Below are 15,392 nucleotides of genomic sequence, written 5' to 3' on the forward strand. Positions count from 1 at the left end.
CATTTTGTTTGTCCCATGTACGATGAAATCATACAGTGAAATGCGTCATTTGCGTCAAATGAAATCAGCGAGGATTCTGCTGGGGGCAGCCCGCTGGTCGCCATGTTGCCAGCACCTTCCTTGCATGGTCACAACTTACTCTAACCACGTTGTTGGACTGTGGGAGGAAACCAGAGCAGTGGGAGGGAACCCATGCGATCAAGGGGGAGAAGGTACAGACTTCTCACGGAGAGCGTGAGAAAGTCTGCGGGTGCTGTAAATCCAGAGTAGCACACAAAATGCTGGAGGAACTCAGCAGGCCAGCCGGCATCTATGGAGATGGATAAACAGTCAACGTTTCGGGATTGGAAAGGAAGGGGGGAGGACGCCAGAATAAAAAGGTGGGGGTTAGGGGAAGGAGGATAGCTAGAGGGTGATTGGTGAAGCCAGGTGGGTAGAAAAGGTCAAGGGCTGGAGAGGAAGGAATCTAATAGGAGAGGAGAGTGGGCCATAGGAGAAAGGGAAGGAGGAGAGACCCAGGGTGAGCTGATAGGCAGGTTAGAAGAGGTAAGAGGCCTGAGTGGGGAATAGGAGAAGAAGGGAGGGGAAGACAAGTTTTTTTGGACTGGAAGGAGAAATCGATGTTCATGCCATCAGGTTGGAGGCTACCCAGACGGAATATAAGGTGTTGCTCCTGCTTCCTGAGGGTGGTACAGTTACAGGAGTCTCAGGACTTACACCACGAGAGGAGGCCATGGAGTGACATGTCTGGAAGGGAATGGGAATGGGAATTAAAATGTTGGCCGCCATGAAGACCCACTTGTGGCAGATGGAGTGGAGGTGCTCGGTGAAGCGGTCCCCTCATTTACGACGGGTCTCCCCAATGTAGAGGAGATGGCCCCAGCAGATTCACAGGTGAAGTTTTTGCCTCATCTAGAAGGACTGTCTGGGGCCCTGAATGGAGGTGAGGGAGGAGGGAATGGGGACTTTGCCCACTTGCAGTCATAAGTGCTTGGAGGGAAATTAGTGGGAGAGACAAATGGACAATGGAATCACATAGGGAGTAATCCTTGCAAAAAGCAGAGAGTGCGGAGAGAGGGGGTAAGAGGTAAAGATATGTTTGGAGGTACGATCCTTTTGCCTCCACGAGGATCACAACTATGAGTTTGGAGGCTTGCGTGCCTCAATGACCCCGGAGAGCTATGTTGGCTCGAGTCAGGGCTTTATACTTTCCACTCTTGGTAGGGTCACCCATGCCAAACAGGTCAAAGGGTAGAGGTCAGACTAGGAGTGGTCCACCAGTCCTCCAAGTCCAGGGGATCAGCTCAGGGCCAACAACCCTGACTGGTAAAACAAAATTGTTCTGGAAACAGCAGTGAAAATTCCTTCTACACCTGTGTGTGAATCTCCACCCGGGACTTACATGACTGAGAGCCGAGAGGAAGCTACTGACATGATGAAGGAAGCCCTGGACACTGCCAGAGATGGAGGACCTTCGCTGCTGCCCCAAACGCCAGTGGTGTAACGGGCAGTAAGTAAGGATCCCTTTGAAGATGGCAGAGGTTGCGGAGAATGACAAGTTGGATACTGACATCAGCAGAAATCGAACCTCGATCTTACAGATGCTGCTATAAAGTGATTGGGCTAATCACTGCGTTACCCTGGGTAGGTTAACCCTGCAGATGCTGGAAACCTGAAATAAAATCCAGAAACACAGCACTGGAGGAAGGAAAACAATTGAGCAAACATTAGAGATTTGTGAAATTTGGACTCAAGCAGAAAAGGCACTTCTCCCTCCTTCTTCGGTAAATTGGTTTATTATTGTCACGTGTACCGAGATACCGTGAAAAGCTCGTCATGCCAACCGTTCACACAGATCAAATCACTACACAGTGCATTGCAGTAGAACAATAACAGATTGCAGAATAAAGCGTTACAGTTACAGGGAAACCGCAGCGCAGGAAGACAACAAGGGGCAGGGTCATAACGAGGCAGAGCTTGAAGTCAAGAGTCAGGGGACCTTTCAGTCTGATAACAGTGGGATAGAAGCTGTCCTTGGGCCTGGTGGTATGTGCTTTCAAACTTTCATGTCTTCTGCCCGATGGGAGGAGGGGGAGAAGAGGGAAAGTCCGGGATGGGAGGAGGGGGAGAAGAGGGAATATCCGGGGTGGGAGGAGGGGGAGAAGAGGGAATGTCCGGGGTGGGAGAAGGGGGAGGAGTGGGAATGTCCGGGGTGGGAGGAGGGGGAGAAGAGAGAATGTCCGGGGTGGGAGGAGGGGGAGAAGAGGGAATGTCCGGGGTGGGAGGAGGGGGAGGAGGGAATGTCCGGGGTGGGAGGAGGGGGAGAAGAGGGAATGTCCGGGGTGGGAGGAGGGGGAGAAGAGGGAATGCCCGGGGTGGGAGGAGGGGGAGAAGAAGGAATATCCGGGGTGGGAGGAGGGGGAGAAGAGAGAATGTCCGGGGTGGAAGGAGGGGTAGAAGAGGGAATGCCCGGGGTGGGAGGAGGGGGAGAAGAAGGAATGCCCGGGGTGGGAGGAGGGGGAGAAGAGGGAATGCCCGGGGTGGGAGGAGGGGGGAGAAGAGGGAATGCCCGGGGTGGGAGGAGGGGGGAGAAGAGGGAATGCCCGGGGTGGGAGGAGGGGGAGAAGAGGGAATGCCCGGGGTGGGAGGAGGGGGGAGAAGAGGGAATGCCCGGGGTGGGAGGAGGGGGAGAAGTGGAAATGTCCGGGGTGGGAGGAGGGGGAGAAGAGAGAATGTCCGGGGTGGGAGGAGGGGGAGAAGAGGGAATGCCCGGGGTGGGAGGAGGGGGAGAAGAGGGAATGTCCAGGGTGGGAGGAGGGGGAGAAGAGGAATGCCCGGGGTGGGAGGAGGGGGAGAAGAGGGAATGCCCGGGGTGGGAGGAGGGGGAGAAGAGGGAATGCCCGGGGTGGGAGGAGGGGGGAGAAGAGGGAATGTCCGGGGTGGGAGGAGGGGGAGAAGAGGGAATGCCCGGGGTGGGAGGAGGGGGAGAAGAGGGAATGCACGGGGTGGGAGGAGGGGGAGAAGAGGGAATGCCCGGGGTGGGAGGAGGGGGAGAAGTGGGAATGTCCGGGGTGGGAGGAGGGGGAGAAGAGGGAATGCCCGGGGTGGGAGGAGGGGGAGAAGAGGGAATGCCCGGGGTGGGAGGAGGGGGGAGAAGAGGGAATGTCCGGGGTGGGAGGAGGGGGGAGAAGAGGGAATGTCCGGGGTGGGAGGAGGGGGAGAAGAGGGAATGCCCGGGGTGGGAGGAGGGGGAGAAGAGGGAATGTCCGGGGTGGGAGGAGGGGGAGAAGAGGGAATGTCCCGGGGTGGGAGGAGGAGGGGAGGAGAGGGAATGTCCGGGGTGGGAGGAGGGGGAGAAGAGGGAATGTCCGGGGTGGGAGAAGGGGGAGGAGTGGGAATGTCCGGGGTGGGAGGAGGGGGAGGAGAGGGAATGCCCGGGGTGGGAGGAGGGGGAGAAGAGAGAATGTCCGGGGTGGGAGGAGGGGGAGAAGAGGGGATGCCCGGGGTGGGAGGAGGGGGAGAAGAGGGGATGTCCGGGGTGGGAGGAGGGGGAGAAGAGGGAATGCCCGGGTTGGGAGGAGGGGGGAGAAGAGGGAATGCCCGGGGTGGGAGGAGGGGGGAGAAGAGGGAATGCCCGGGGTGGGAGGAGGGGGAGAAGAGGGAATGTCCGGGGTGGGAGGAGGGGGAGAAGAGGGAATGTCCGGGGTGGGGAGGAGGGGGAGAAGAGGGAATGTCCGGGGTGGGAGGAGGGGGAGAAGAGGGAATGTCCGGGGTGGGAGGAGGGGGAGAAGAGGGGATGTCCGGGGTGGGAGGAGGGGGAGAAGAGGGAATGTCCGGGGTGGGAGGAGGGGGTGAAGAGGGAATGCCCGGGGTGGGAGGAGGGGGAGAAGAGGGAATGTCCGGGGTGGGAGGAGGGGGAGAAGAGGGAATGTCCGGGGGTGAGAGGAGGGGGGAGAAGAGGGAATGTCCGGGGTGGGAGGAGGGGGAGAAGAGGGAATGTCCGGGGGTGGGAGGAGGGGGAGAAGAGGGAATGTCCGGGGTGGGAGGAGGGGGAGAAGAGGGAATGTCCGGGGTGGGAGGAGGGGGAGAAGAGGAAATGTCCGGGGTGGGAGGAGGGGGAGAAGAGGAAATGTCCGGGGTGGGAGGAGGGGGAGAAGAGGGGATGCCCGGGGTGGGAGGAGGGGGAGAAGAGGGGATGCCCGGGTGGGAGGAGGGGGAGAAGAGGGAATGTCCGGGGTGGGAGGAGGGGGAGGAGTGGGAATGTCCGGGGTGGGAGGAGGGGGAGGAGAGGGAATGCCCGGGGTGGGAGGAGGGGGAGAAGAGGGAATGCCCGGGGTGGGAGAAGGGGGAGAAGAGGGAATGTCCGGGGTGGGAGGAGGGGGAGAAGAGGAAATGTCCGGGGTGGGAGGAGGGGGAGAAGAGGAAATGTCCGGGGTGGGAGGAGGGGGAGAAGAGGGGATGCCCGGGTGGAGGAGGGGGAGAAGAGGGAATGTCCGGGGTGGGAGGAGGGGGAGGAGTGGGAATGTCCGGGGTGGGAGGAGGGGGAGGAGAGGGAATGCCCGGGGTGGGAGGAGGGGGAGAAGAGAGAATGTCCGGGGTGGGAGGAGGGGGAGAAGAGGGGATGCCCGGGTGGGAGGAGGGGGAGAAGAGGGGATGTCCGGGGTGGGAGGAGGGGGAGAAGAGGGAACGTCCGGGGTGGGAGGGGTCTATGGCTGCTTTCCCTAGACAGCTGGAAGCGTGGACGGAGTCCTTGGAGGGGGGGCTGGTATCTGTGATGCACCGAACTGTGTCCACAGCTCTTTGTAGTTTCTTGAATTCAGTGCTGAGGGTGGAGAGCCGTAAGACGCCAGTCAGGGGGGGGAAGGTGCTGGCCTTTGTTAGCAAAGGGTGGGCTATCAGCAACAGGGTGGAGTGGCAGTGGGACCAGGGAACAAGAGAGGGGGGTAGGTCACTCGGCCCCTTCACCACCAGCATGGCTGACCCGCGCTGGGAGCGTCTCTGCTGTTCTAACGCCATTCAGCCTCCACCCCAATCGGTAAGGTCATGGCTGCTCTTTGACCTCAGTGCCACTGGATGCGGGGTCGTGACCTGGCCGTCGACTATTCCTTCCCCCGGAGAGGCTGCTCAGCCCACTGAGTTTTCCTGCAGACGTCTGCTTCAGATCCCAGTGTCTGTTGTGTCTCCGCATCAACAATCTTTCAAAGATTCAGAGTACGTTTGTTATCAAAGTATGTATGCAGTATACAACCCTGAGATCCGTCTACCTACAGATGGTCACGAAGCAAATAAACATCATGGAACCTGTTCAAAGAAAAATCATTACCAACCCCACCCCACCCACATACAAAAAAAACCAAAGTGCAAACAGCAAAAAATGAGCGAGAGACACACAAAATAAAACACCAAACCACAAAGTCATTGAGAGGCTCCAGGCATATTCAGTTCAATCTAGCGCTGAGTCAAAAGCCAACTTCAGCCCGCAGAGCCAGTCTACCCCCGATCAAAACAGCAAAAAGGAGCAACCGGAAACCAGAAACACATCATAACATGAGCCATAGAGTCCGATCCACAAACCGTGCCGATTAAACCTCGCCCGAGACCCAGGAGACCGGCAGCATCAAGTGAAAGGGAGAGAGAGAGACCATTCAAACCCAGGAACCTTTCTCTTGAGCAGCAGGCGAGAGGGAGAGAGACAGAGACCGGACACACACAGGTAGACAGCACTGAACACCAGCCTGCCTCCCGTTCTCATCCTCGATGACTTCAATCTTCCTCGACACTTTAATCAATGAGATCAGTGAGAAATGGAGTCAATCCTGGGCTGGCACCTCGCCTCCAGGCTTCTTGGCCTCGAGTCCACACACTTCACTCCAAACCTCACCAAACTCCCTTGGAGACGGCGAAGCGCCAGATCGCTCAATCGGACGAAAACACTCCACCACAATGTGGATCACAGGCTCCAGCAGTAGCAGAGCCACACGTGAAAGAAAAGGAAGACATAAATGAAGGGAAGGAAACGGTTTTGTGAGACGTCACCCTCGGTCGCATTGTCCGCTGGCGCCATCTTCTTGCTGTGAGAAGTTTCAGGGAACTGAGCCAGATGCGAACTCTTCCATATATTAGCCGGGGGGTCAATGTCAAAGTCAAGGTCGGGTTAAACAAGTCCATGCGTGCACAGGTGCAATGAAAAACTTCCTTCCAGTGGCGTCACAAGCACCGAGCTTCAGAGACACGACATTCACAAGGAGGCTCCTTGAAAGTGGCTACACGGGACGATCAGGGAGAAGGCCTATGGAAACGCTTGCTTTTATTAGTCGAGGCATTGAGTTCAAAGTCAGGAGGTTATGTTGCAACTTTATAAAACCCTGGTTAGGCCACATCTGGAGTATTGCGCACAGTTCTGGTCACCCCACTATAGGATGTTGAGGCTTTGGAGAGGGTGCAGAAGAGGTTTATCAGGATGCTGCCTGGTTTAGAGGGCGTGTGTTATCACGAGAGGCTGGGCAAACTTGGGATGTTTCTTTCAGAGTGGCAGAAGCAGAGGGGAGATCTGATAGAAGTTTATAAGATTATGAGCGGCACGGATAGAGTGGACAGGGGAGTATCTGTTTCCTCGGGGTTGCATTGTCTAATACCAGAGGGCAAGCATTGGAGGTGAGAGGGGGGAGGTTCAAAGGGGATGTGAGAGGTAAGTTTTTGCTCAGAGAGTGGTGGATGTCTGGAATGTGCTGCCTGGTTTGGTGATAGAGGCAAATACATTGGAGGCTTTTCAGAGACATTTGGACAGGGACGTGGATGTGAGGAAGATGGAGGGATATGCAGGTAGGAGGGATTAGTGTTTGGGTGTTTCTGATTTGCTTTTTATCTGGTTCAGTACAGCATTGTGGGCCAAATGGCCTGTTCCTGTGCTGTTCTATGTTCTAAAACAACAAAATAAATTATAGAAGATAGTTCACATTTTTTACAAAGGGAGCACAATTAAAACAAAATAAAGTGCATTGTAGTGCAGAGTGGTCACAGAGTTGCTGTACTGAGGTAGTGATTGGGGTTGCGCTGGCTGGTTCAGGAACCAAATGGCTGATGCTAACCAAATTAACTGTTCTCAAATGGGACTTCAGGGCTCTGAACCTCCTTCCGGATGGTAGCTGCAAGAAGGAGGCACGTCCCAGATACTGGGGATCTCTGATTTCGGATAAACACGAGCAGATACTGGAAATCCAGAGCCACACACACAAAGTGCTGGAGGAACTCAGCAGCCTTGGAGTCAAGTCAAGTCAACTTTTATTGTCATTTCGACCATAGCTGCTGGTACAGTACATAGTAAAAATGAGACAACGTTTTTCAGGACCATAGTGTTACATGACACAGTACAAAAACTAGACTGAACTACATTAAAAAAACAACACAGAGAAAGCTACACTAGACTACAGACCTACACTGGACTGCATAAAGTGCACAAAAACAGTGCAGGCATTACAATAAATAATAAACAGGACAGTAGGGCAAGGTATCAGTCCAGGCTTCGGGTATTGAGGAGTCTGATAGCTTGGCGGAAGAAACTGTTACATAGTCTGGTCGTGAGAGCCTGAATGCTTCGGTGCCTTTTCCCAGACGGCTGGAGGGAGAAGAGATTGTATGAGGGGTGCATGGGGTCCTTCATAATGCTGTTTCCTTTGTGGATGCAGCGTGTAGTGTAAATATCCGTGATGGCGGGAAGAGAGACCCCGATGATTTTCTCAGCTGACCTCACTATCCTCTGCAGGGTCTTGCGATCCGAGATGGTGCAATTTCCGAACCAGGCAGTGATGCAGCTGCTCAGGATGCTCTCAGTACAACCCCTGTAGAATGTGATGAGGATGGGGGGTGGGAGATGGACTTTGCTCAGCCTTCGCAGAAAGTAGAGACGCTGCTGGGCTTTCTTTGCTATGGAGCTGGTGTTGAGGGACCAGGTGAGATTCTCTGCCAGGTGAACACCAAGAAATTTGGTGCTCTTAACGATCTCTCCCGAGGAGTCGGCGATGTTCAGCGGGGAGTGATCGCTCCGTGCCCTCCTGAAGTCAACAACCATCTCTTTTGTTTTGTTCACATTCAGAGACAGGTTGTTGGCTCTGCACCAGTCCGTTAACCGCTGCACCTCCTCTCTGTAAGCTGACTTGTCGTTCTTGCTGATGAGACCCACCACGGTCGTGTCATCGGCAAACTTGATGATGTGGTTCGAGCTGTGTGTTGCAGCACAGTCATGGGTCAGCAGAGTGAACAGCAGTGGACTGAGCACGCAACCCTGGGGAGCCCCCGTGTTCAGTGTGATGGTGTTGGAGATGCTGCTCCTGATCCAGACTGACTGAGGTTTCCCAGTCAGGAAGTCTAGGATCCAGTTGCAGAGGGAGGTGTTCAGGCCCAGTAGGCTCAGCTTTCCAATCAGTTTCTGAGGGATGATTGTGTTGAATGCTGAACTGAAGTCTATGAACAGCATCCGAACGTATGTGTCTTTTTTATCCAGGTGGGTTAGGGCCAGGTGGAGGGTGGTGGCAATGGCATCGTCTGTTGAGCAGTTGGGACGGTACGCAAACTGCAGGGGGTCCAGTGAGAGGGGCAGCAGGGTCTTGATATGCCTCATGACGAGCCTCTCGAAACACTTCATGATGATGGATGTAAGTGCAACGGGACGGTAGTCATTGGTCAGGACACTGAAGACTTCTTTGGCACGGGGACGTTGGTGGCGGCCTTGAAGCACATTGGAACGGTGGCGCTGCTCAGGGAGATGTTGAAGATGTCAGTGAGGACATCTGCTAGCTGGTCTGCACATCCTCTGAGCACTCTACCAGGGATGTTGTCTGGTCCGGCAGCCTTCTGTGGGTTGACCCTGCACAGGGTTCTTCTCACATCGGCCACAGTGAGACACAGCACCTGGTCATTCGCAGGAGGGGTGGACTTCCTCACCGCCACGTCATTTTCCTCCTCAAACCGGGCATAGAAGTTATCCAGCGCATCTGGGAGGGAGCCATGAAGAAGGGTCTCAGCCCGAACTGTCGACTGCGTACCCTTTTCCATAGATGGGGCCTGACCTGCTGAGTTCCTCCAGCATTATGTGTGTGTCGCGAAGGATCGGAATGGGCTGCTCCACAGCTTTTGCCTGTCGGCACCCAGCACGGTGGAGGTGCCACCCGGGGGATCTACTGGCGGGTTTGCCCCTGTGCCTGGCCAGGATGGTCATTGACGGGCAGTCGAGGGCTCTGACAGGTCCGACCGCCTATGGAGACGCTCGTGCACGTGTGTCCTTGGGGAGGGGACGTGCAGTCACAATGGGTACAGTGGGGAATTCCTACCGACAGTGCCCCCCCCCAGGGAATTGACTGTTTTATAGACATTAAGAATCATATCTTAATTTTGAATTTGTTCACTGTCTTGCAAATACTTGATGTTTGTATCTTGTCTATTTTAGTGTAAATAAGCTTTTGTAGTTTCGGAAAATAGAAGGAACTCAGCAGGTCAGGCAGCATCTGTGGGAATGAATGAACAGGCAATGTCTACAGAATTGTCAGGGGTATAGATGGTGGGTGGAGGTACGACCCTATCAAAGTGCTGCTTCTTCCCTCCGCTGGCCTGCAGGTCACCCTTGGACAAGGTATCGCACTTGCTTAGCACCCCCCCCCCATCTTCTTCACTCCCACCCCCCAATACAGGTCACGTGAAGCCACAGGAGCAGGTGGTGGATGGTCGTATGAGCAGCCGGTGCATTTCACAAGTCCTGGTTATGTGACCACTGACACCAGGCAGACAATCTCTGAAGAGTATTGATGATGGCTGGGGTCACCCGTCTTGGAAAGACACTGCCCAGAAGAAGGCAATGGCAAACCACTTCTGTAGATACTACCAGAGGGGGGTGGGGAATGTGTCTGTGATGTATTGGGCTAAGTCCACTAATATTTATTTATTAATTAAGCTACAGTGGCAGAATAGGCCCTTTCAGCCTTTGAGTTGTGCCACCCAAAGACCCGTGATTTAACCCCAGCCTAATCACCAGACGAGTTACAATGACCAATTAACCTACCAACCGGTAGGTGTTTGGACTGTGGGAGGGAACCCACACCGTCATGTGGAGAACGTACAAATTCCTTCCAAGCAGAGGCGAGAATTGAAGTGCACTGTAACTAATCACTACACTGAATATCTGCAGCTTCTTACGTTAGAATTGCTGTACCAGACCATGGTGCAGCCGGTCAGGATACTTCCAGCGGTACATCTGCAGCAGTTTGGCCGGGTGCTCGGTGATAAGCCGAACCGTCTTCACGTTCTAAAAGGCCGGCGAGTCTTCCTTGCACGTGCGTCGATGCGCGGGGCCTCCGTGGAGCGTACCAAACACTGTTTCTCTCTGCCCTTCCAGACGGCCTGCTGAAGGGGATTGTTAGCCAGCTCTTCTGCCAGCTCGGTTACTACCTGCGCCTGACGCCGGGGGGGAGACTGGATGGGACCGAGGACGAGATGAGTATGTACGGTAAGTCAGGGTCTGGGGAGCAACACCATTCCCACGTCAGGAGTTAGAATTAGAGTTAAAATTAAGATTTATGCTATTTCTTACATCCATCTCACAACATGAGGGAGTATGTTGATGTTGTGTCTCCATTGCAATGTACAAGCAGTAAGGAAGGGAAATGCGGGAGGATATTGCCCAGACACCAAGATTGTATACATAATTGCTTTGTATTCTTGTGTGTACAGTCAGATATACAATGTACAGACAGGTTTGCGATCAGCAGAACCAGACAGAATCCTGGGGCACTGAGTACAGGAGGTGGGATGTTATGGTGAAGTTGTATAAGACATTGGTGAGGTCGCAGTTGGAGCATTGTGTACAGGTCTGGTCAATGCAGTGATATCAATATGATTGAAAGGGGGCAGAGAAAACTTACAAGGATGTTGCTGGGACTTGAGGACCCAAGGAAAGGTGGAGTAATTTAGGACCTTAACCCTGGAGTGCAGGAGAATGAGGGGAAATCTCATAGAGGTATACAGAATTATAAGGGGTATAGACAGAGGGGTGGAGATGTGTCTCCACTCTACTAAAGGAGATGTGTGTAAGGTGCTTCATCCCTCCACTAGCTTGCTGGGCAAGGTGTAGCACCTTCCTAACCACCCCCCCCCCCCCGATCAGGGTCTCGTGAAGCCATGGGATCAGGTGGTGGATGGTCATACGAGCAGCCGGTGCAGATCGCAAGTCCTGGTTAGGCAACCACTGACGTCAATCTCTGAAGAGAATTGAAGAAGGCTGGGGTCACCCCTTTTGAAAAGACGCTGTCAGAAGGCAGCATTGGCAAACCGCTTCTGTAGAAAAACTTGCCAAGAACAACTATGGTGATGGAAAGACCACGACCACCCACACCATATAACACGATGCGTAACGATGGTGATGATACATAGGGTGAGTGTGCATGCAGGCTTTTTCCACTCAGATTGCTGAGACGAGAACTAGAGGTTTAGGGTGAAAGGTGAAAGATCTGAGGGGGGATCTTTTCCACTCAGAGGGCGCTGCGACTGTGAAACGAGCTGCCAGCGGAGATGGTGGACAAGGTTTCGATTGTAAGATTTGAGAGAAATTTAGATAGGCACATGGGCGAGGGGAATGAAAGGCTATGGTCTAGGTACAGGTAGGTGAGACTAGGCAGAATAGCAGGCTATCACAGACTAGATGGGCCAAAGGGCGTGTTTCTGGGCTGTGGTCCTCTATGACTCTATAACCACTGACATTCATCATGAAGTACGTTGTTTTGTGGCACCAGGACAGGGTAAAGACAGAAATTAACTCTAAACTACTAAACTCAATTAACATGGCAAGAAGAACAACTTAGAAGGTTCAGAATCAGAATCAAGTTTATTATCACCGGCATGTGACATGCATACAGAAATAGAAGAGAAAAAAAAGAAGAATAAAAATAATTATAAACAAACAAGTAAATCAATTACAAATATTGATTAGTTTAAAAAAACATACAAAACAGAAATACTGTATATTTAAAAAAAAGTGAGGTAGCGTCCAAAGATTCAATGTCCATTTAGGAATCGGATGGCAGAGGGAAAGAAGCTGTTCCTGAATCGCTGAATGTGTGCCTTCAGGCTTCTGTATCTCCTCCCTAATGGTAACAGTGAGAAAAGGGCATGCCCTGGGTGCTGGAGGTCCTTAATAATGGATGCTGCCTTTCTGAGACACCGCTCCCTGAAGATGTCCTGGGTACTTTGTAGGCTAGTGCTCAAGATGGAGCTGACTAGATTTACAACCTCCTGCAGCTTCTTTCAGTCCTGTGCAGTAGCCCCTCCATACCAGACAGTGATGCAGCCTGTCAGAGTACTTTCCTCGGTACAACTATAGAAGTTTTTGAGTGTATTTGTTGACAAGCCAGATCTCTTCAAACCCCTAATGAAGTATAGACACTGTCTTGCTTTCTTTATAACTACATCAATATGCTGGGACAAAGTTAGATCCTCAGAGATCTTGACACCCAGGAACTTGAAACTGCTCACTCTCTCCACTTCTGATCCCTCTATGAGGATTGGTTTGTGTTCCTTCGTCTTACCCTTCCTGAAGTCCACAATCAGCTTTTTCGTCTTACTGATGTTGGGTGCCAGGTTGTTGCTGTGGCACCTCTCCACTAGTTGTCATATCTCACTCCTGTACGCCCTCTCGTCACCACCTGAGATTCTACCAACAATGGTTGTATCGTCAGCAAATTTATAGATGGCATTTGAGCTGTGCCTAGCCACACAGTCATGGGTATATAGAGAGTAGAGCAGTGGACTAAGCACAGACCACTGAGGTGCGCCATTGTTGATCGTCAGCGAGGAGGAGATATTATCACCAATCCGCACAGACTGTGGTCTTCCGGTTAGGAAGTCGAGGATCCAATTGCAGAGGGAGGTACAGAGGCCCAGGTTCTACAACTTCTCAATCAGGATTATGGCAATGATGGTATTAAATGCTGAGTGCATCCTTAAAAGAAGTAATTGAGCGGGGAAGAGTGCTGAGACTTACAAGAATATTGCCAGGACTTGAGGGCCTGACCCATGGGGGGAGTTGGATAGGCTGGGGCTTTACTCACTGGAGCACGGGAGGCTGTGGGCTAACCTCACAGAGCTGAGGCAGAGACAGGCTGAATCCATCTGGTCTTTCCCCAGGTCGGGGAATCCAGAACAGGAGGGCGCAGGTTTAAAGTGAGCGGGGAGAGATTTCACCCAGGCGTTGGTCGGTATACAGAGCGAGCGGCCCGAGGAAGTGATTGAGGCAGAGGTGCATTTAGAGGTACATTTTAGAGGTACATTTTAAAAAGCAGTTGGACTGGTGCCTTATACAAAAGCTTTAAAGCAGTGGGTCCCAACTTTGGTCCATGGGATTGGTCCATGGGATTGGTCCATGGGATTGGTCCATGGGATTGGTCCATGGCATTGGTCCATGGGATTGGTCCATGGGATTGGTCCATGGCATTGGTCCATGGGATTGGTCCATGGGATTGGTCCATGGGATTGGTCCATGGCATTGGTCCATGGGATTGGTCCATGGGATTGGTCCATGGCATTGGTCCATGGCATTGGTCCATGGGATTGGTCCATGGCATTGGTCCATGGCATTGGTCCATGGCATTGGAGAAGGTTGCAGATGCCCTGGTTTGGAGGGATATTGGCCAAACGCGGTCAAATAAGATCGGCTTAGATAGGCATCAGAAACAGAATCAGGTTTATTGTCACTGATTTACAATGCTGTGCAGAAGTCTGAGGCACATATATATAGCCAGGGTTTCTAAGACTTTTGCACAGTATTGTAGTAATTTTACGTATTGCACTGTATTGCTGCTACAAAAACAAAAATTTCTTGACATGTGAGAGTGATAAACCTGATTCTGATCTGGGTCTCTGTTGTGGGCTGAGAGTGGGAAGGGGCAGGGAGAGGGGAATCACGGTTGGGAAAAGGGGAAGGGAGAGACGAGGGAACAGAGATACATTCTGTAATGATCAGTAATCAATGGTTTAGAATCAAATGGCCTTGCCTGGTGTCTCAGGGCTGGGTGTGTCTGCACCCGCACCACACATCCCAACCCTGGCACTGCTCCCCTGACACCTGCCCCACACCCCTCCCACGGTGCTCCACCCCCACCATTCCCAACATCCTTCGCTCCCACCAGATTTACAAACTTGCTCTCCACTCCACGTTGACAAATACGGCACTGTGCAAAAGCCTTAGGCCTACATATTTGTCGCCCCCTGGCTCGCCCCAGGTTCACTCAGCTCGCTTCCGTCTGGGGGGAACAGCCTTCGGCCCCGCCAAGCTGGGTAATCAGCTGGTGTGGATGCTGTGTGATGCCCCCACCCCGCCAAAAAACAGACAGTACACCATGTGCGATTAAATGATTACACTTTATAGATCTTACTAGAACCAAGTGATTAATAACGATACAGTATATATGAAGGAAAAGAAAATAAAGAAAAGGTGCCAAAACTTATCAAAATCCAAACCACTTCATGCACAACCGTTGGAGCTCAATTACTGAAGACTTCTGGCCACCATTCGATCCCCTCAGTCCTCCTTAACCCAAAGTGATCAAGCAAGCACCCCCAACACGTCTGTCTTTGTCTCCTCTCCTCACCGAACCTCCTGGCCTCGAACCCCCGCTTGGGGTCCGTTCTGTCGCCCAGCTTACAGCATCATGTCCTCTCTCTCTCCCCCCTCGCCCCAACTCCCCAAAAGCCCGCCAACAATAGCACACCACAGTAAGGGGGGTTTCTTCTTTTTCTTTGTTACTGCGTATGTTAATCAAAATGGCTTCTTTGTTTTGTTAAAAGTAGGAATGCTACGTATACGTGTGCCTAAGATTTCTGTATTTGTGCCTTTTTCGATCCTGTGCGTTGGAGCTGCCATCATGGTCAGCATTGACGTGATGGGCCGATGGGCCTGTTTCTGAGCTGTAGAAATCGATAACTCAGCTGCCGTAGACCGGGTGTGGGAAAGTACTGGGGGGGGCATGATTAGCGTAGGACGGAGAGGTGAGGGGGATTCTTGTCATCGGGGGGGAGCTGATCGCTCACTTCTTCTCCTTTCCCACAGCACTCTTCAATCTCATTCCTGTGGGTCTGCGGGTGGTGGCAATCCAGGGAGTGAAGACTGGCCTCTACATCGCCATGAACTGCAACGGATACCTCTACACATCGGTGGGTGACCCAGCGGGGTGGGGTGGGGGCAAGGGGCTCTCCACTCTGTCCCCGTCTGAAGGTACCGGGTGCAATATCGCAGAGATAGCAGACCCGTGCCTTGTTGTGCTCTACTAACCCACTGGGACAGGGCAGGGGGGCCTTCGTACTGTGTCTAACCCCATCCACACACCCACCACTTTGGGTCAAACACCTCTCTC

General features: G+C 52.9%; 1 protein-coding gene across 1 annotated transcript in view; it reads left to right on the forward strand.

Moving 5' to 3' along the window:
• fgf11a (fibroblast growth factor 11a) overlaps positions 1-15,392 on the forward strand; it is a 68,131-nt gene that overhangs the window by 47,500 nt on the left and 5,239 nt on the right. Inside the window, exons 2-3 of the mRNA XM_073048830.1 lie at positions 10,385-10,495; positions 15,089-15,192. Coding sequence (XP_072904931.1) covers positions 10,385-10,495; positions 15,089-15,192 — 215 coding nt within the window. The remainder of the gene's footprint in view (positions 1-10,384; positions 10,496-15,088; positions 15,193-15,392) is intronic.

The sequence above is a fragment of the Hemitrygon akajei genome, chromosome 6, assembly GCF_048418815.1.
Source record: "Hemitrygon akajei chromosome 6, sHemAka1.3, whole genome shotgun sequence".
NCBI lineage: Eukaryota > Metazoa > Chordata > Chondrichthyes > Myliobatiformes > Dasyatidae > Hemitrygon > Hemitrygon akajei.